Genomic DNA, 20,702 nt, shown 5'->3' on the forward strand with positions numbered 1-20,702 from the left:
CATTTTTGTCGATATTCTTTTGCCGCAAACTTTCCCCATCTTCTGCTCCCTAATAACCACCACTCCACACCCCGCTCCCGATGGTGGGGTAGGGCTGGGGTGCCCTCTGGGCCCCTCCTCCAGTTCCAGGTCACTGAAGCCAGCACTAGGGGGTCCTCCTTCCACCCCCTCCCTCCACTCTGGCACTGAGCCCTGGAGGCCTCCCCATCCCTTGCCCCCTGATTTTTGTCCCCCGCTCCTCTTCCAGAGGTTTTTCCAACAGCCGCCTGGGGGTCCCCACCTCCAGTCGACCACCTGGCACATCCTCTATGCCCAGTGCAATGGAGGAGTATAAATGCTAAGTCACCCCACTCAAGCTGCCACAGCCTTTCCTTCGAACTCCCCAGAGCAGAGTCCAGGCTCCCCCCAGGAGCTGCCCACCTCCCAAGTGAGAGCCTAACTTACTCCCCCGTGGAGGCCCCAGGCCTCAGGTTCTCAACACTGATGATGCACCATAGCCATCTGGAGGGTTAGACGCGGGTTCCCAGGCCCTGCTCCACAAACGGCCCTATCTGTTTTCTAAGCTCCCTAGATGGATCTTCCATTTGCCACAAACCCACCTCCTCCAGGAAGCCTACCATCAAGCCTAGGCTTGAATCTTCGTTGCACTACAGGGCAAGGGGAACTCTGAGGAGGACAGAGCAGAAGGCCGGTTGCAGAGGCCAGATGTGGCTCCCAGCCTGGGCTTCAGAGTGCTGGTAACAGGTCTGGGCCACAGCCAGCCCCCTGGCCCTGCGGTGGTTACAGCGCCCAGAATCCCAGACTTCCTAGGAACGCTGGGCCACAGAGGTAAGAGGTCCACGGTGGGGGAGGGGTCCACATATCCTCAGGGATGCTCAGCACAGCTTTGGGGCAGTGGGAGCCAGCCGTGCCACCCCAGCAAAGCCCCCTCCGCTCCTCTGCAGCCCCGGCTGACCCGGCTTACCCCTGGGGCTACCCCACAAGCCCTTTGAACCCCTACCTGCAGCCTCGAGGCTGGTTCCCCAGGCAGGGCCCCAGGTGGGCCCAGGTAGACCCCAGATGGAGGGCGGGCCCCAGGCCCGTGCCAGGCGTGTGCCTTCAGGTGAGCTCAGCGCCGCACAAACTTGTCTCCCAGGATTTTTCCACACAAAACACGTCTCCCAGGGAAGCAACCGGTCTGATGAGCTAGGCGTGCGGGCGTTCCCACCCCGCCCTCCTGGTGCCCCCACAGTCCCGTCCTGCAGTGAGAGGCCGCCCCAGACGGACGCGCTGGGCCTGGGATGGAGTCCAGGACCCCTCTGCCTGTAGCAGTGGCCTCCGGGTTGAGCCATGGAGCCTGCAGGATCCAGACCCCCAGCACGGTAGGTCTCCCACCCAAGCGCCCACCTCGGCCCGGCAGTCCCACCCCAGGCTTCACCTTGACCTTTCCGAGGACCCTCCCCTCCCCTTTGAGCCTGTCCCCACCCTGCCCCTTCCTCTCCAGCACTGACCTCACCCCTAGGCCTGCCTTCTGACCCTGACCTCCCTCGTCACCCCCAGGCCCCCATCCACCATCCCCACCTGGGGCTACATCCCCTGAAAAGACTGATTGCAGATTAAGGCAGTTGTCTTCAGGGGCCAGGGTAAGGGACTCCCATGGGAGAGAGGAGGCTGTTAGGGTGGGCCCCACAGTGACTCCTCAAGGGGGCCCCAGGAGGTACCTGAAGCCACTCAACCCCTCCACCCCTCCAGCCCTGCCCAGCTCACCCCTTGCCCCTACTCCATCCACCAAGGGCCTATCCTAGATTCACTCCAGGCCTACCCAGGAGGCCTTGCAGCATGCTGGTCCAGCTGGATGGGAGCACCCCAGGGAGACTTTCTGGGGGCAAACCCTGATAGGCCCGGGCCCCCCTCCCCACCCCTGATGCCGACCCCTCCTAATCACTGTTCTGCCAGACTCCTGGGTTCTTCCTCCGCTGACACAGCCTCTGCTCCTGCACCCCCAGCCTGGACGGGGGGGGGGGGGGGGGGGGCGGGGGGGGCGGAGGGGGGGGCTCTGAGTCAATGCCTTGTGGCAGTCCTGCCTACCCTGCCCCATCAGAGCTCTGTTGAGCTGAGCCCTGACTCACATGTAGGGAATGGCCTTCTGCCTCACAGCCTGGGGGGCAGAAGCCAGGGAGGGGTGAGAGAGAGGGCCAAGCCAGCCCTTTGGAGGCCTCTGCAGAAGTTGGGGAGATGGGGGCAACTTCTGGGGTCTACAGGACAGAGATCCAGAGGGTCACAAGACTAGGGTGTGGGCCAAGTCTATCTGTATGCTTCTGGGGTCTCCTGGGCACCAAAGATCAAGGTCCATGGGGCCCTCTTCTACCCGAAAGCTCCCCCACCCCAAGCCCTTTGTCCTCAGTCCTCACCCTTAGCATCGACCCCTGACTCCTAATAGTGACCCAGGATGCTGACCCCTGCCTGGCTCAGGGCCCCCAGTCACCCAGGGAGGGAAGATCCCTCCCTTCAGACTCCTGGAGGTGGCTGGCCGTAGGTTCCCCAGTGACCTAACCTGGCCCTTCCCTGACACTCAGGACAGTGGGGCCTGATTGTCCCGCCCCTGCCCCAAAGGTCCCACTGTGGCCGGGGAACCCAGATGGGCCCGGACCCTGCCGCCCCGTCCCGGAACAGGCGGAAGGAACGGGGAGGCCAGGCCGGGACGTGGGGCCTGTTCTTCCGCCCAAATTCCACCTTAAGCTGGTGGTGGCCCCTCCCTCTCACCTGGCCCAGGTGTCCCCGCCCCCAGCCAAGCTCAGGGCTGGGCAGGCGTCTGTCTCCAGGCTGGCTCTGGGCGAGGCCAGTGGGGAGGGGACTTCGGGGACGGGACGGTGAAGACTGCTCAGGCCGAGGAGGCCCGGCGGCCCAGGCCGGGCGCACACCCAGCCCCGCACGCCTGCCGCCATGCAGGACGGTAACTTCCTGCTGTCGGCCCTGCAGCCCGAGGCCGGCGTGTGCTCCCTGGCGCTGCCCTCCGACCTGCAGCTGGACCGCCGGGGCGCAGAGGGGCCCGACGCTGAGCGGCTGCGGGCGGCCCGCGTCCAGGAGCAGGTCTGCGCCCGCCTCCTGCAGCTGGGCCGGCAGGCTCGGCACAACGGGGCGGCGGAGCCCGAGGGCGCCACCGAGGTGGCCAGAGGTAAGCGGGCGCCTGCAGGGTGGGTGCCGGGCAGCGGGAACGGCAGTGGGCAGAGGTGGCCTCGGTGGGTGTGGCGGTACGAGGGCCAGAGGCCGGGGTAGAGCCGGCATGGGGTTCAGCGCCCTGACTCACCGAGGCCTCGCACTGAGTCACCCGCCCCGCCCGCCAGGTGTGGGAGAAGGCATGGGTGCGGCCTCCCACCAGCCGGCAGGGACCCCCGAGCTCGGGCCCCGCCGCCCCTTCCGCCCCGAGCGCCGCCGTCGGCACGTGGCAGGCCACCCGGGCCTGCCTCTGTCGGCAAAACGGGACCGGGCACACGTCCGGTCCCACGTAACACAGGCTCGCACGCGGCCTCGGGCGCGCAGACATACACGTCAGTCCCACTAAGACACAAACACCCTGAGACACAGACACCCAGACTCCAGCGTCCCTCCCCACCACCCTCCAGGCCCCAAGGGAATAAGCAGACAGAAACGTGAGGGGGCGGGTCTGGGAAGCCTGGACCGGAGCCACCTGCCTGTCTGGACCGGGGTCTCCCTGGGGAATTGCGGCGGGGTGGGGGTGGGGGGCCCGCAGGAGTGACCCAGATATTATTCCCGAGAACATCAGGTGGGGGAGTGCCCCCTCGGTGCGGGCAGACCGCCCTGTGTCGGAACCCCGGCTCTACCAGCGTGTGTGTGAGTTCGAGAGCAAATGCGTGAGTGTGCATGCATGTGTGTGTGGATGTGTGTGTGTGCATGTGGGCGCATGCCTATTAAAGGATCCCACAAACACAGTGAGTTCAGAGCAGTTGTTCTAGAAATGCCATTTCCTCCCTGGCCAGACTGCAGCAACAGGGATCAAGGTTAGATAGTAAGGTGAACTTCCCAGGATGTCAGGAGCCAAGACACCAGTTCCACAGTGGTTCACGTGACCTTTAGAGGGCCCTTTCCCAGGACAGGTCTCCAGATGCTGGCCAGACACGGGGGGAGAGGGTCAGCCAGCATAGGGGCCTGCCAGAGCAGCCTGGATTCCTGGGTCCTCTCCTCCCTGGGCCTCAGCCTTGCTGGTGGCTAAGTAGTTGGGTGCCCAGGGGTCATGGGGTGGAGGAGGGAGCAGGGAAGGGTTAATTACCACCCTGGCTACCCTGCCAATTAGGGGGAGGATTATAATTTGGGGGTGGGAGTAAGGTCCCCAGGCTGGGGGTGTGTCCCCCCAGGCTGAGCCTCACTAGCGTCAAAGGGTTAATAGCCCCTGCCCAGAAGCCTCATTAACCAGGGCGGGTCTGGGGAATGTACTGGGAGGGGAGCCCCCCAGACCTAGTTGGAAGAGGCCGGGGGAGGGGCTGAAGCCCCCTCCCTTCACTCACATCATGAGTCCTTTCAGCCACTCACCCTGCCTAGGCTCTCTGGGGACATGTGACCCTTCTCCCCCAAGATATGGCCCTAGCAGGGACCCTGGCAGAGGCTGATCCCCTCCGGGCACCTCCTCCCTGTCCAGAGACGCCGGAGCCACCTCACCCCAGTCCGTCCCCCTGCTCTGCCTTGGTCTGACCTTCACCCAACCGTCCTCAGTGTTTCCAGCTCATGCACCTGTTGTCTATCAAACCAGCCATCCATCTGTCCATCCACCCCTCCTTCCAACGGTCCGACCAGCCCTCCCTCCTCCTCCTCTGCCATCTCTCCACCCTTCACCCACCCCCCCGTCTGTCCACTCACCACAGAGTCGGGCTGGCGCCAGCAGCCTCAGTTTCTGTGTGGCTGGATGGGGCGGGCGTGGCTTTTCCAGGTGGGACAGGGAACTGTGTGTCCTTGGCGAGTGTGGCATCACTCCCGTGTGGCCACAGCAAAGGACGGGCTCACAGAGGTCAGTGTGGCTTCCTGGAGGAGGGGGTCCGGTGTGCGTCCTGGCAGGGACTAGAGAGTTGATGGAGTCCCGGCACACTTCCCAGGCAGCCAGGGGGTCGGGGGTGGGGGGGGGGGGGTGGTGAGCGTGCCCATCCCCCAGCACAGCTGGAGGGGCAGGGGGCTGTGGGAGAGGTCCGAACAGGGTTGACCCACAAGCGGAGGAGACCCATGAGGCATCTGGCCCAGCCAGGCCACCACTGTCCCTGTCGGCAGGCACATCCCGCGGTCACTACCACACCCTGCAGTCTGGCTTCAGCTCGCGCTCTCAGAGCCTCGGTGGGGACAACGTCTCTGTGAGTACACTCTCTCCAGCCTCGGGAGAGGCTCGTGGGGGAGGCTCTGGGGGAAGCTGGGAGCTGCAGGGTCAGGGAGAGGGGCTGGTGCCAGGTGAGCCCCCAGCACCCACTCGCTGCTCTCCTCCCTGCCCCGCAGACCTTCCGGCCCGTTGCCAAGCCTGCCTACAGCCCGGCCTCCTGGTCCTCCCGCTCAGCTGTGGATCTGAGCTCTAGTCGGAGGCTGAGCTCTGCCCACAACGGGGGCAGCGCCTTTGGGGTCGCGGGGTACGGGGGAGCCCAGCCTGCCGCACCCATGCCTACCCGGCCCACGTCCTTCCACGAGCGTGGGGGGGCGGGGAGCCGGGTGGACTACGACACGTTGTCCCTGCGCTCGCTGAGGCTAGGGGCCGGGGGCCTGGATGACCGCTACAGCGTGGTATCCGAGCAGCTGGAGCCCCCAGCTGCCTCCGCCTACAGGGCCTTTGGCTACGAGCGCCAGGCCAGCTCCGGCCGGTCAGGGGGCTTGGACTGGCCGGGAGCCGCTGAGGGGCCGCCCAGCCGGACCATCCGTGCGCCGGCCATGCGGACCCTGCAGCGATTCCAGAGCGGCCACCGCAGCCGAGGCGTGGCCGGGGTGGCCCCAGGGGGTGTCCCGGAGCCTGTGGCCCGAGCACCGTCTGTGCGCAGCCTCAGCCTGAGCCTGGCCGACTCCAGCCGCCTGCCGGATGTGCGTGGCCTGGACAGCTACGGTGGCCACCGCACCCTGCAGAGGCTCAGCAGCGGGTGAGCTGGGCCTGGCTTGGGGAGGGGACTTCTGCCACGGCCCTGGCCCGGCCCCGGGGTCAGCCTGACCCCTCCCGGCCCCCGTCCCTGCAGATTTGACGACATCGACCTGCCCTCAGCAGTCAAGTACCTCATGGCCTCAGACCCCAACCTGCAGGTGCTGGGAGCAGCCTACATCCAGCACAAGTGCTATAGCGACGCGGCAGCCAAGAAGCAGGTGACCGACCGCCCCCGCTGGTGCCACCTGTGGCCCGCTGGTCCGTGAACACCCCTGCCTACCACCCTCGGTGATCCTCCCACTTGTCATTAATCTCCGGTCCCTAACCACCCCTCAACGGTCCCCACGCTGACCGGGCAGGCAGACCCCCCTTTGGCCCAGAGCCTCCCCGGCAGACGAGGGGCAGGAGGAAGTGATGTGCATACGTACAAGTACAGCCGCGTGCCTCTGCACACACCTGCGCACACCCGCACGCATCCGCACACATCTAAAGACACCTGCGCACCCCTGCACACGCCTGACACGCCTGCATACACCTGCACGTCTCCGTCACCGGCACACGCCCTCCCGCACTTGCACCCGTCTGCACACGCCTGTGCGCACGTTGCTCACACCCGCGTGCCTGTGCGTGCAGGCCCGCAGCCTTCAGGCTGTGCCCAGGCTGGTGAAGCTCTTCAACCACGCCAACCAGGAGGTGCAACGCCACGCCACGGGCGCCGTGCGCAACCTCATCTACGACAACGCGGACAACAAGCTGGCCCTGGTGGAGGAGAACGGCATCTTCGAGCTGCTGCGCACGCTGCGTGAGCATGACGACGAGCTGCGCAAGAACGTCACAGGTGCCCTGCCAGCCCACGCCAGCCCTCTCCTTCCCTCCCTCCGTTCTCTGTTCCTCTGTCCCCGCCACTTCCATTGGTCCCGACTGTTCTTGTGCCATATGTGTGCAGCTAGCCTCCAGCCCCCAGGCCCCGTGTCCCCAAGCGTTGTCTCTCGGCTGTGTCACAGCCCCGTGACCTGTAGGTTGTATGCAGGCTCTCCCCATGGGGCTCTCGAGCGAGGCTCCAAACGCCAGGAGGGGCCCTGGGAGAGGTTGGGGTCCTCATCCCCACCCTCCCTGGAGGGGCTGGAGGGGACCAGTGGGCGACTGCTGACCATGGCCACGGCCCCGCCTGCCCCAGGGATCCTGTGGAACCTGTCCTCCAGCGACCATCTGAAGGATCGCCTGGCCAGGGACACACTGGAACAGCTCACCGACCTGGTGCTGAGCCCCCTCTCGGGGGCCGGAGGACCACCCCTCATCCAGCAGAATGCCTCTGAGGCTGAAATCTTCTATAATGCCACGGGCTTCCTCAGGTGCGCCGGGGCGGGGGGCAGCAGAGAGAGAGGCTAAGACGGTGGCCGTGGGGAAAGAACGGGGTGCCTGGAAGGGGGCAGGGGAGGCCTGGAGAAGGGGCACTTGAGTCCCAGGTCTGAATGGCAGGGTGGGGCTGGCCAGGGCGGCAGGCAGAAGCAGACCGGCCACGCAAGGTACGGGTGCTGGCACAGAAGTGGGACAGGCAGCTGGTCCCAGGCAGAGCGGTGATATGTCAGGTGGCAGCAGGCCCTGGGGTCCACAGGCTCCCCTCCACTCTGGACACTTGGCGGGAGGGGGGGATGGGCATGCAGAGGGGCTGCGGGGGCCAGGGGGCGGGGCCCAGCTCAGGGCAAGGAGGTGACTGGGGCTCAAGGGCTCGGCCCTTGGGACTGGTTCCCACTGGGGGGGTCCCCGGTCTGCCTCCGTCCGCAGGAACCTCAGCTCAGCTTCCCAGGCCACTCGCCAGAAGATGCGTGAGTGCCACGGGCTGGTGGATGCCCTGGTCACCTACATCAACCACGCCCTGGACGTGGGCAAGTGTGAGGACAAGGTGAGGGGCGGCCACTGCCGAAAGGTCCTGGGGGGTTCTGGCCCACGCTGACCACGGTCCGCCCCCTGCAGAGTGTGGAGAACGCCGTGTGCGTGCTGAGGAACCTGTCCTACCGCCTGTACGATGAGATGCCGCCCTCCGCCCTGCAGCGGCTCGAGGGCCGGGGCCGCAGGGACACGGCTGGGGCGCCACCCGGCGAGGTGGTGGGCTGCTTCACGCCGCAGAGCCGGCGGCTTCGAGAGGTGGGCGCGGGCCTGGGCAGCTGGGAGCAGGGCCCCCGGCCCGAACCCAGCTGACCCTCCACACCTCCCACCCAGCTGCCCCTCACGGCTGATGCACTGACCTTCGCCGAGGTGTCTAAGGACCCCAAGGGTCTTGAGTGGCTGTGGAGCCCCCAGATCGTGGGGCTGTACAACCGGCTGCTGCAGCGCTGTGAACTCAACCCACACACGACCGAGGCAGCCGCGGGAGCACTGCAGAACATCACTGCGGGCGACCGCAGGGTGAGGACCCACGTGTGGCCTTGCACTGGGGACACGAAGGGTGAATGAGGAGGGTGCAGGAGCTTTCCAGTTTAGTCTGTTGGAGCGGGATGAACACAGCCAGGTGAATGAGCCAAAACCCAAGACGGAGGGGACAGGACGTGCCGCCAGGGGTGCGAGAGGCAGGGGACACTGGAGGGGAGAGGACGCTGCCAGGGGTGCGAGAGGCAGGGGACACTGGAGGGGACAGGACACGCAGCCAGGGATGCGAGAGGCAGGGGACACCGGAGGGGACAGGACACACAGCCAGGGATGCGAGAGGCAGGGGACACCGGAGGGGACAGGACGCTGCCAGGAGTGCGAGAGGCAGGGGACACTGGAGGGGACAGGACACGCAGCCAGGGATGCGAGAGGCAGGGGACACCGGAGGGCACAGGACACACAGCCAGGGATGCGAGAGGCAGGGGACACCGGAGGGGACAGGACGCTGCCAGGAGTGCGAGAGGCAGGGGACACCGGAGGGGACAGGACACACAGCCAGGGATGCGAGAGGCAGGGGACACCGGAGGGGACAGGACACACAGCCAGGGATGCGAGAGGCAGGGGACACCGGAGGGGACAGGACGTGCCGCCAGGGGTGTGAGACGCAGGGGACACAGGAGGGGACAGGACACGCAGCCAGGGGTGCGAGAGGCAGGGGACACCGGAGGGGACAGGACACGCAGCCAGGGGTGCGGGAGGCAGGGGACACCGAGGGGACAGGACGCTGCCAGGGGTGCAAGAGGCAGGGGACAGGAGGGGCAGCCAGGAGTGTGAGGCCAGTGTCCCAGACGGGACAGGCCCCCAGGATACCTGAGGGTTTAGGGAGAGTCGTGAGCTGAGAAGGGGCTGACCCAAGTCACACGTGATGAGGCTCCTGGCTGGGCTGTGAGGGCAGAAGCAGAAAGAACAGAGCAGGTGAGAGACGGTGGGGTCCAGTCCTGCCTCAGGGTTTTGGGGAGGGAGAGGGACAGGGACAGAGAAGAGCCCCAACCCGCGGCGCTCACCAGCTCCTCTCCTACCCGCAGTGGGCGGGCGTGCTGAGCCGCCTGGCTCTAGAGCAGGAGCGCGTCCTGAACCCACTGCTCGACCGGGTTCGGACCGCTGACCACCACCAGCTCCGCTCGCTGACTGGCCTCATCCGAAACCTGTCTCGGAATGCCAGAAACAAGGACGAGATGTGTGAGTCCGGCCACCCCGCAGCCCGGGCTCTGCCCTCACCGTGCCTAGCTGGGCTCACCCCCGAGTTTCTTTCCTGCTGCCCGTTTGGGCGAGCCCCTGGCAAGCTAGAGCTGAGCGGATAGATGGGGGGTGCGGAACGGGGGGTGGGCAGGCGGCCAGGAGTGGAGGCTGCCTTCCTGACCTCCCCACCTCCCGGCCTCCCGGCAGCCACCAAGGTGGTGAGTCACCTGATCGAGAAGCTGCCGGGCAGCGTGGGCGAGAAGTGTCCCCCCGCCGACGTGCTGGTCAACATCATAGCCGTGCTCAACAACCTGGTGGTGGCCAGTCCCGTCGCTGCCCGAGACTTGCTCTATTTTGACGGGCTCCGAAAGCTGGTCTTCATCAAGAAGAAGCGGGACAGGTGAGGCCCCTCCAGCACCCTCCCTCGCGGCCTAGCCTGTCCTCCTGCTGACCCCTGCCCTTCCCGCCCCACCCCAGCCCCGACAGTGAGAAGTCCTCCCGAGCAGCCTCCAGCCTCCTGGCCAACCTGTGGCAATACAGCAAGCTCCACCGAGACTTCCGGGCGGTATGTTCTGGCGACCCAGGGCAGGCAGGGCCGGCCCCGGGGGCGGGACATCGGGTGGCAGGGAACAGACCTGGCAACTCACGTGGAACAGGAGACTCGGGAAGTGGGGAACATGAGAAAGGAGACCAGAGACCCAGGGAGGAGTGGGGCATGGGGACCACAGGGCCCGCGGGCAGGAACCCTGACTCTGGGCCCCCCTGTCCACTGCAGAAAGGCTATCGAAAGGAGGACTTCCTGGGCCCATAGGTGAGGCCTTCCTGGAGGAGGATGCAACGTCGCCTAGCCTCCAAGGGATAGGCTCAGCTCTGCGCTGCTCGCTGGCCAGCCTGGCGGAGAAGGCTGATGGCCCGGGGCCTCTCACGGGAGCCCCGTGTGCCATTTTGCAGGGGCCCAGGCACCAGGGAGGGCATGGGGGCGCTGTTCTAGGGATTTGGCTTCTATAGGGCAGGGGTAGGGCAGGGCTTGAGGCTGCTCGGTGTGTGGGGTGGTGACCGGGTCATTGGGCAGAGGTGGTGAACTGTCAGTGCTGGGAATAAAGATAGCTATGGACACAGCCCTGCAAGTTTCTTCGGCTGGCTCGACCTGGGGGTCCAAGCCAGGGACTCAGCAGCGTCCCTGAGCATAGCCGCGCCTGCCCCTGATGATACTCACCCCGAGTCACTCAGATGCTTCTCCAGGTCAGAATGCCCAGGACCAGGACAAGAGTATCCAGTGGGGAGAGAACTGGAGGGACCAGGGCAGACAGCAGAGGCAGCCCAGGGGCCAACCGAGGCACAAACGCAGCAGTGTTGGGGACCGTGTGTGCAGAGGGGTGGCCACTCCTGGGAGAGTTGTGACCTCCCCTGGCTGAGGTGCTGCCCTGCTGGGCCGTCCACACCCAACACTTGTCTCTGCCCTGCCTCGCTGGACCTGGGGGTGTCCTGACCAGGGACTTGCACCGTCTGACTGAGCCCTGGGAACCCATCTCACCAAACCAGGACATTTGGTGGTGAAGCTCCCTCCCACTCACATTTTACAACAAAAGGCTTCTTCTGCAAAGCTCAGAACCTGCAGACTCTAAGGGGCCTGCCCCTCCTCCAGGACCTGTGTGGATCAGAGCGGGGCTGGGGACCGTCACGCCCCCAAACAGAGAGACCCAAGGAGGCTACTGTTAAGAGATGTGTCTGAGCTGGCTCAGGATGGAGGTTGGAGAGAGGGCGGGACTGCGTGGACAGCCAGACCTGTGACTGGGTGGCCGTGGGGATGAGGAAGGGGAGGGGCTGAGGGCTGTGGAGACCCTGAGATGGACGTGCCCCTTCCTGCCCCGGGAGAGGAGAGGCTGAGGCTCAGGCAGGATCTAAAAGGACTTTATTTTCTGGCACAAGGAGGCACACTAGAGTCCCCCCACTTCCCTCAAGGTCTCATGGCTGGTAGTCCTGCTGAGAGGAGAAAAACCCCACCCCACCCTGCACCCAGCTGTCCTTGGTGATCCTGACGCTCCGGCGGGTGCAGGCTACACGTCATCCTCGGACACCAGGCAGTAGAAGTCCGTGCGGGCACTGTAGTTGCGGCAGCCGAGGTCCGAGACATCCACCTCGCTGCCCCGGCCCTCTCCGAGGGCGACCCCACTGGCATGGGGTGGAGCTAATGGCTCCCCAAAGATAGGCCCTCGGACACCTGGGAAGAGGGTACCACCGGGCCTGAGGCTGGGCTGTCCACAGCCTGACTTCTGCTAGGACCCATGAATGAGGGTCACTCCCTGCTCACCCTCCTGCATAGTGGCATCTGAGGTCCTGGAGGTTCCCAGGCAGGCCTCGGGTCCGCGTGCCTCCGGGAAAGAGGCAGTGAGGGTGTGCTGGGGGTCAAGCCCACCTATGGGCTGCAGGGAGGAAGTCCCCGCCACCTGGACCCCTTTCTGGGCTCCTCAGCCCCGTGCACCCCCTCCGCCCCAGGCCAAGCTTCTCAGGGTCGGGGTGGGACCAGGTGGGCATACCCAGGTCCCCCTCGGGGTCGGGGTCCAGCTCCAGGTGCAGGGTGCGACCCTCGGGTGGGTGGCCTTGCACGATCAGCATGGGGTCCTTGTCACCCTGCAGCCGGGTCTGGGGGTCTCCCTCCATGGCTCTGTGCCGCACCTTCCGTGGCAGTGCCAGCTGCAGCTCTTTCCAAAACTCTGAAGAAGGCGCCTGGGGGCCAGGACTGGGCTGTTAGCCTGGTCGCCTTGGCCCCAAGGGGCACACCTGGAGGCATGCGTTCACCAGGCTCCAGGGGCCTCAGAAGAGGCCCCTCTTCTGGGCAGCAGCCCACAGAACCCTCACCCCCACGGGGTCCCATCCACAAGTCCCCACACCACAGAGCTGCCCACGGAGGAGCCCCTCCTTGGCGCCCGGTACCACCACCCCCATTAGGGCGCCCCTCCCCTCGCCCCTCTCCGCACCACGGAGCCGGGCTTCCAGAGCAGCAGGGTCACCAGGTGGCGGTGCTGGCGCAGCAGGCGGAGCGCGGGGTGCACGGGGTCGCGCTTCTGGCCCTCGAAGGTGATGAATATGGGCCTGCGCGTGAGCTCCAGTAGCCGGCACAAGCCCTCCCTGCGCGGGCGGGACCGTCAGGGAGGGGACGAGGCGGGGGCCCACCCCACCCTGCGCGGGACCCACCGGAAGCTGTGGCTGCACCAGGCCCGGCCCAGGAATGCTTCCGACAGCACCACGATGAGACGTCGACAGCGGCTCAGGTTCACCAGGAGATCGGCCGAGGGCTCTGCGAAAACCAGGCGTCGGCGGGGCCGAGGAAGGGCGGGGCCCGGAGGGAGATGGGGCGGGGCCCCGGGGGGCGGGCCCGGGCCCAGAACGGGGCGGGGCCACAGAGAGCCGGCCCCGTCTCGGACGGGGGCGGGGCCCGGAGATGGGGCGGGGCCACGGAGGGCGGGCCCGGTCCCGGGACGAGGGTGGTACCATGGGGGGGCGGTCCTGAGCCCAGAATGGGGCGGGGCCGCGTAGGGCGGGCCCGGTCCCGGAACGGGGGCGGTACTATGGGAGGGCGGGGCCCGGGCCCAGAACGGGGCGGGGCCATGGGAGGGCGGGCAAGGTCTCCGGACTGGAGCGAGGCCACCAGGCTGGGCCCGCGGTACCCGCGCGTGGCAGGAGGTCGCGGTCATCCAGGAAGAGCTTGTAGCCCCGACGCCGCTCTAGCTGTGGCTTCAGGATGAAGTTCACGAACTTCCGGTCCTCGGGGCTGTCGCTGTAGGAGACGTAGGCGTCGTAGAGTTTCCCGTCTGCGGACGGCAAAGGGTCAGCGCCCAGCTTTCCAGGCCCGGGCCCGCGACCCTGGCCGCCGCCCCCGCCCATTCCGGGTCCTCTAACCCCTCCCCACGAGCTTGGGGGGACCAGGCATGCCTACCTGGCAGATCCCACCTGGCAGATCCCGCACGCACGCCCGCAACGCCGCCTCCAGCTCTGGATGCTGGCCGCCTATCTGGCTTCTGCCGACCCCAGCCCTCTGCCCTCTTTCCTGGACTGCGTGCTCAAGAGCCCCTGAGGGACCTCCAGGGTCCCCCCTCCACACTTACCGGGGCAACCCGCCCACCCAAAACTGAGCCTAGGGAGGTCTCATAGCTGATTCATTCTCTTCGTCCATCCTGGCCCCACGCACCGTTCATCTCCAGCTCCCCGTAGGCGTCTTGGTACCAGAGCAGCACATTTAGTCGACACTTCACATAGAGCAGGGCCGCCAGGAGCAGGGCCAGCAGGACCAGGAGTGAGGCCAGCACTGCGGCCAGGTGGCCAGCTGGGCCTGGGACAGAGCTGCAGTCTGAACCGCTGCCACCCCCACCCGGCATTTTCCAAGCCTCAAGGCTCCCCAGCCCGCCCCCCCCCCCCCCCCGCCAGGCCTCCCACCTTCCACCCAGTGTACTCCCACTCACCAGCTCTCCAAAGAGTGAAGGAGGAGGAGCTGACATTCCGGATGGAGCAGGTGAAGACCCCATAGTCCTCAGCACTGGTCAGGTTGACCCCCAGAACACTGGACACAAGCACCTCTGATGAGTTGGCCTTGATCCTGGGGAGACCAGGCCCAACCCTCTTACCTGGGGCCTGAGAGCATCAGTGGATGTCCCTGGATCCCACCGGTCGGACTCACCCACGGAGGATGCAGGTGTGGGCTTCCTGAGTAGCCCTTGAGCCAAAAGCTAAGAGAAGGGGCCAAAACCTGGTGGGGGTGTGGATCTGTCTGGGGCAGTCACGTGATCTTGGGTCTGGGTTTTGGGGGGTCAGTACCTAATTCAGGCCATAGGACTGTGCTAGCACCGTTGGCCCTGGGCTGTCTACAAGGGGCTATCTGTCCCTGCAGTCACTGACCCTTGGTCTGTGTCAGAAGTGGCACTCTGCCCATGTCCAGGTGGTTATAGACCAGGGTATAGGTGGCCACGGGTATAACCAGGGTAGTCACCTGACCCTGAACGCCCCAGTCTCTTACCGGGAGTCTTCATGGAGGCCACAGTGGCTTCCATTGCCCAGCGGCAGCCCATCTTTCAGCCACTGGACTGAGGGCAGGGGACAGTGGGGCCCAGAGACCACCCAGGCCGTGCAGTTCAGGGAGACCGCACTGCCCAGGGCAGGCTCCAGGGCCTGGTTTCCAGACGGGGAGAGGAAGCTGGGGGCCGTGTCACAGACACCTGCAGAGAGAGGACCCAGTGATTAGCCATGCCTGGAATGCTGGGCTCCCACCAACCACAGATGGTCTGTGGGCCAGGAAGAAAACAAGACGGTCAGTGCCATGGGATGCTTGGTGGCCTCACCATGTCCATGCACAGGTCCCACAGGGGACAGGGCCTGGCAGGGTCTTGGGTGTTCTGCCTGCCTTCGATGTGGCTGCTCTGTCCTCAGAGGACATTGGAAGGCAGGGGCCAGAGTCATAGCTGAGCTGACCCACCCCAGCTCAGGGGGCCCACCTGACTGCCCATCCACCCGGGACATGAGCCCAGCTCCCACACTTTCTGTGTGCGCCTGTTGCCGGCAACTGCGACTCCCGCCCAGGTGAACGGCCAGGCACTGCACCCCTCCCCCGGCCCCTCTGCTGGGGGAGCTACGACAAATGTGAACACTAGGGGCTTGGGGGGGCACAGGTGCTGAGCGTGCCACTCCTTCCACCTGGGATGGCAGCATGGGATTCCAGGACCTTCCTCTGTTGGCCACGAGCAAGCTTTCCCACCTCCCTGAGACCTACGCTTTCTGATCTTTAAATCAGGGCGAAGAGTCCCAGGGGACGTGAGAGGAGACCACCGTCATCTCGGTGGTGTGGTCTCTCGGTAGCCCACACGTACCCATCCTGCCCCCAGGGGCCCCCCACTAGCTGCCATTTCCAGTGTCTCTCGGCTTTACTGACTTCCACGACCATAGTCTAGAGGCTTTGGGAAGGAGAAGGCGCAGGGCCTGCCCTAACTGTGGGGTCAGGACCTTGGGCTATGTGGGAGGGGTGAGCAGAGGCCTTTGTACCCCTGGCCGGAGGCCAGACAACATCACAGCACGGAGCCAGCCCGAGGGACAGGGGGTGGGAGTGGGGTCCGTGCCTGTCCCTCTCTGACCCGTCTACCTGCCATGGTCTGGCCGGGGCCTTCTCGGGGCAGGCTGGGCACTGGTGCCACACCCCCCCCGGCTCCTCAGGGCTCCTTGGCTGAGCAGACTGGTCCCCCGGGGCTCTCTGTCTCTGTGGCCGGTCAGTCAGGACACCAGGAGGGGTCAGAGGCTGCTGCCATCCCAAAGGAGAAAGTTAAACAAGAACAGGATGAGTTAACATGTAACCTCGCACCAGTTGCCTGGAGGGTGCCGGGCACACCAGCACAGCATCATGTGTGGCACCTCATGCTGGAGTGGGCACGGCCCAGGGGGCTCGGGGAGCCCTCAGACTTACCTTCGCCTGCTCCGGTGTCACCGCGATGGCTCAGGGAGGGCCCCCTGGCACCCCTCATAGGGTGGCACGTGGCTGTGTCCCCACTATTCCCCGGGATAGGGACGCCACAGACAAGGAGGACTGGGGTGCAGACCTCGCTTCACCCAGGCCCTGAGCGCCGAGGGTCACATGCAACCTGCCTGCCACCACGGGGTGGGTGTGGGCTGCTGTACTCGGAGCCATACTCCCAGCCGTAGCGTTTTGTCCTGGACATGTCCCGTGTGCACGCGTGTGTGGGGACAGGGCACCTGAGCTGAGCCAGGCCACAGTCCTCAAGGCAGGAGGGAGGGGGCCTGGCTGGACTGAGTCTGCTCCGGAAGGCCTTGTGGGTCCCCCCTCCTTCCGGGTCCCACACCCGTGTCCCCCCCCCCCCCCGCCCCGCCCCGTTTGTCATGTCCAAAACCAAAGACCTTTGTCCGCATTGTCTAGTTCTCCAAGGGAGGCCCCCACCCCACCACGGGTGACCCTCCTCTCCTCTGTGGGGCTGGGACCATCCGAACCCAGACTGGGAGCAGCTGCAGGTACCTCCTGACACAAAAAGCCCTAGGGCGACGTGGGCTGAAAGGAGGGGCCAAACCCCCAGCGCAGGAGCCAGAGGCCGGGGGCCACCTCCTCGAAGCCCCAGCTGATGCAGCAGGTATTTACTGAGACCTCACTCCACTCCTGCCTAGGGCTGTCCTCCCCACGCCTAGGGCCCCAAGTCTCTCAGCCTCCCCTGCATTCCTTCTGCGTGGGTGATGCCACCGTGGGCCTGGCCCAGCCTCCACACCCCCAGGAGCCCTGGGCTCGGCTGGCTCAATTTCCTCGGGGATTGCTGGAGCATCAGGCGGGGAACTGGTGAGGAGGTTCCTTCCCGAAGCCCTCTGGTGGGGGGCAGTCTCGGGAAGGTCCTTGAAGCAGAGCCAGTCCACTGGGAGACTGTGGGAGACGGGGCAGCGCACACCCCCTCCCCGGGGTCCCCAGCTGGGCGGGTCCCAGGGAAACTCCTGCAGTAACACTTTCACCTTTCAAACTCTCAAGATCTTTTCCCCCCGGGGAGGCAGTCTCCCGCCCTCCTGGAAGGTCAGGCCAAACCGCACAACCTCCCCCTGCGCACCCTCCCCTGCATAGTCTGTTTTGCACACCACGTGCACACACAGCCCCCTCCCCATGCACACCTGCACTACATGCACCCCACCCCCCACCCCGCACCTCCAGCACTCTTGTGGCCACACACACGGCACACACGTACTTGCAACGGCTCCCACAGGGCGCATGGCCTCGAGCATCTGTACAAACCCCACACCACCCGCTGCATCTCACACCTGCCCTTGCCACCCATGGCGCGCACACAGCCTCCCGTCACCCCCTGCTCTTACAGGCACACACAGGCTACACGTGCTGCGGGGCCTCCCCTCGGCCGGGCCCGACTCTGAGGACCGGCCTCAGGTCAGAATGGTGTCCGAGGGCAGGGACACAGGCCCACGCGGAGCGGCAGGGCTGTCGGGGGAGCACACGAAGTCACCTGGTGCCGGCTCTCTCCTCCTGGGGGGGGATGGCGGTCGTCGAGGTCATCGACGCTTGCTTGGGAGCAAACTGTGTGCTCAGCTGGGCCCCGGGTCCGGCCCGCAGCACCGCGGCCCCAGAGCACATCGCCAAGCACAGTGAGGACCTGCCTTTTGTTTGTGCGTGTGTGTTAATCAGAACTTTCCCTGCAGCTTCCTGGCTTTACGGTCACATCCTCTCCTGACCCCAAACCCCACCCAGGCAGGCGCGCAGTTGGTGGTTCTCGCCCCTGCCCCGCCTGCTCTACTTCTTCCTGTTCGCTCGGAGTCAAGCGGCTCCTTCCTCCGGGGCCCACCCCAGCCCACCGAGGCAGTGTACTTCCCGAGGCCAAGCCTGGGCGACGGAGAGGAGGCTGCGGAGAGGCCGGGGCCCCGGCTGATGTGAGGGGGTCCTAGGGAGACCCCCCCAGTCAGGGTCGTCCCACACACAGTCGCATGGGGTCACCGCCTCCCAGACACAGCCGACAGAGTGACGCTCAGGGTGGTGAGAGCCTCCAATGTGCATCTGGCCTGTGAGCTGCTGGGGTGAGGGGAGTCCTGTGGATATTCCTGCCAGTAATGGGGCCTTGAGCAGAGCTTTTGGGCTCCCTCCCGGTCCACTTCCCCCGTACAGTGCCCAGGCAGGGGCTGTGTATCACATGGACCTTAGTTTCAGGCTGGGATGGGAAGGCAGTCCCCCCTTTTCCAGATAAGGAAACAAGAAAAGGCCTCAATAGAGGTTCCTGGGCTCTGAGCCCAGCTGTGTGTGGGGGGGGGGGGGGGGAGGCGAGGCAGCTGGCATCCCCTTTTGTCACTTTCCCTCCCAGACTGACGTGGGACTCAGGGCCCAGAAATCGGTGGCTGGCATCACTACCCATAGAAACCGGGCGAGGGTCCCCTTCAGGCCCTGTCCCTGCTTTCACCTACCCAGAGCAGAGGCCCACCAGTGGGCCACCCTCAGTACTGGCTTTCATTTGTCCTTGCTCTGACCCTGCCCCAGCCCTGCTCACCCCCACCCCCACCCCATGGCTGGCAAGACCCTCAGCTGATGGTGCATCTAGGGCTCAGGGTCCCACAGAACTACCGGAAGACCTGCCCGCACCCTCTCCCCACCGAGCTGCAGCTTCCTGGATGCGCGCGGGTATTGCTACCAGCCCCTCCTGGAAGGTGCCTCAATGGGCCTGACGCCCAGAGGCGGATGGCGTAAGCACCCGGCATACAGTCGTCAGTGACCGGCCTAGGGGTACCCAGGGAGGACACAGAGAGCCCCAAGCAGCCTTGCTGCCTCTCCAAGTTCCTGCCAGACTTCCTGTTGCTCAGTGTGTGTCCCCGGTGCCACCATCTCACAGCCATGACAGCCCCCCCCCCCCTTCTTCCTCTAAACTACACCCTCCTCCCCAGGCTCACGCTCCAAGGTGAGCGCCCACAAGCCCCCGTCACCTCAGGCACCATCAAGAACCGCCCCTCCCCTCCCCTCCCCCCACCCCACCCCCACCCCCATCCCCAGGGGTTCCTAGAAAGCTCCGGGTCTTCTGCTTGTGCTCTGGCCCCCTCGGCGGCGGCGCAGGAAACGGCGGGGGAAGGGGGGGGCTATGGGGGGGGGGCGGCGATCCCACCCCTCCGCCGTCTGGTTTGCTGCTTAGGACCCCACGGTCTCGTTACATCTTCCGCTCAGCGGGCCTGCAACGCTCTGTGCGCCACGCGTTTGCTGCGCCCCCCGACGTGTCTCCCGCAGGACAGAACTGCACACAAGGTCTCGGCCCCGCAGGCGAGGAGCTCTGTCCCGCTCCCCCGGGCCACACGCCCCGTTCTCCTCCGCTATACACCCCACCTCCGGCGCTCCGCCTTAGTCAGGGGCGATCCGGATTTAGCAGTCCCCCACCCTCTAGGCGCGGTGAGCACGCGGGTCGGGGTCGGGCACAGAGGGCGGGGACGCGGGTATCGCGATGGGAACGCGCACCGAGAGCCGAGGGCGGACTGGGGCGCGCACGAGGGGGCCGTGGATGGCGGGTCGGGCGCGCACGGCGGTGGCGCGGAGGGCGCGCAGGCCTAGCACGGCAGGTGGGGGCCACACACGGACGGCGGGAGCGCGCGCGTGACGGTAGCTCCGCCCGGCGGCCAGCGCCGCGCACGGCCCCAGCCGGCTCCTCGGTACGCCCCGGGGGCCCTGGGAGGCCTCGCGCCTGGGATCCGAGCGGCGGGCGGCGGCGAGGGTCCCCGCGCGCCTCCGCGTCCCACCTCCCTCCCCTGGGCAAAGGTCACGAGGAAGCCACTGCCCACGTCGGGCGGAGCGGGAAACGTGGCCCTTGCGGTTCCCCTCCCCCCCCCCCAACCCCCCCCCCCCCCCCCCCCCCCCGCTCCGCCGCCAGGCCCACGGGGCCGGGACGCCGACAAACTCAGGCTTCCGGGCGACGGGGACAGCCGGCCCGACTCCGAGCCACTTCCTGCGGGACCGCGCCCGCCACGGCCCAGAGGCTCTTCGGGACAAGGGGCCCCCAAGCTCCGAGCCATTCCGGCTCCCAGGAGCCGGCGACCGCAACTCACCTCCGTGGGTCTGAGCCACTCACCTGCTGCCAAGACCTGGGGATCGCGCCGACCGCGGGGGCGGGGCAGCTCACCTGAGCCAGGTGCGCAGCGGCGACGATCCCGGCGGCGGCGGCAGGTGCAGCCCCGCCCAGCAGCCAGGGCCTGAGGGCGGACCCGAGAGTCCCCGTTGTGCGCCCAAGTCCGGCGCTTAAGACCGTCCTGCTCTCAGGCGCCGGGAAGCCTCGGAACTGCAGCCACGCAGCCTGGGGGCAGAGGGCGAACCGGCCCAACCAGCCGGCAGAGTCTTGGACCTGGGGGACTCCTCAGAGTTTCCACTGTCCCCCGGGGCACCGTTCTGGTTCTGCCCCTCCTCCCCAGCTCTTCCTCCGGGAAGCCTGCCCCTGACCCTCCCGTGCAGGGACGGTAGGATCTCAACACGGCGCTGCTCTCTTGGAAACCCACGGAA

General features: G+C 66.3%; 2 protein-coding genes across 11 annotated transcripts; one reads left to right on the plus strand and one right to left on the minus strand.

Moving 5' to 3' along the window:
• Window positions 1-894: 894 nt before the first annotated feature.
• Window positions 895-10,895, plus strand: PKP3 (plakophilin 3). Of its 3 annotated transcripts, XM_060607648.3 has the most exons (14): window positions 895-1,361; window positions 2,959-3,154; window positions 5,254-5,333; window positions 5,473-6,098; window positions 6,192-6,315; window positions 6,731-6,935; window positions 7,275-7,449; window positions 7,883-8,000; window positions 8,072-8,242; window positions 8,318-8,503; window positions 9,550-9,703; window positions 9,911-10,103; window positions 10,181-10,268; window positions 10,479-10,894. In XM_060607648.3, exons 1-14 carry the CDS (start codon window positions 1,281-1,283, stop codon window positions 10,512-10,514), a joined length of 2,433 nt encoding a protein of 810 aa, XP_060463631.2. In that variant the 5' UTR covers window positions 895-1,280; the 3' UTR covers window positions 10,515-10,894. The 3 variants fall into 3 exon arrangements, with proteins under 3 accessions (XP_060463631.2, XP_060463630.2, XP_081646315.1); XM_060607647.3 differs by lacking the exon at window positions 895-1,361 and having other exon boundaries at window positions 2,779-3,154; window positions 10,479-10,892; XM_081790189.1 differs by lacking the exons at window positions 895-1,361; window positions 2,959-3,154 and adding an exon at window positions 3,179-4,999 and having other exon boundaries at window positions 10,479-10,895.
• A 703-nt stretch (window positions 10,896-11,598) lies between these two features.
• On the minus strand, window positions 11,599-20,646 carry SIGIRR (single Ig and TIR domain containing). 8 transcript variants are annotated; one of them, XM_078433898.2, is made up of 10 exons: window positions 20,329-20,646; window positions 15,831-15,983; window positions 14,715-14,913; window positions 14,164-14,297; window positions 13,893-14,033; window positions 13,372-13,515; window positions 12,899-13,001; window positions 12,682-12,832; window positions 12,241-12,430; window positions 11,599-11,924 (listed from the first exon to the last, which is right to left on the minus strand). In XM_078433898.2, the coding sequence occupies exons 2-10, from the start codon at window positions 15,835-15,837 to the stop codon at window positions 11,761-11,763; spliced, it is 1,233 nt and encodes a 410-aa protein (XP_078290024.1). In that variant the 5' UTR covers window positions 15,838-15,983; window positions 20,329-20,646; the 3' UTR covers window positions 11,599-11,760. The 8 variants fall into 8 exon arrangements, 7 of the variants coding, with proteins under 7 accessions (XP_078290024.1, XP_078290021.1, XP_078290023.1 ...); XM_078433895.2 differs by having other exon boundaries at window positions 15,831-15,986; XM_078433897.2 differs by having other exon boundaries at window positions 20,278-20,646.
• Between the last annotated feature and the right edge of the window lie 56 nt (window positions 20,647-20,702).

This window comes from Panthera onca, chromosome D1 (assembly GCF_046562875.1).
Source record: "Panthera onca isolate mPanOnc1 chromosome D1, mPanOnc1 haplotype 2, whole genome shotgun sequence".
NCBI lineage: Eukaryota > Metazoa > Chordata > Mammalia > Carnivora > Felidae > Panthera > Panthera onca.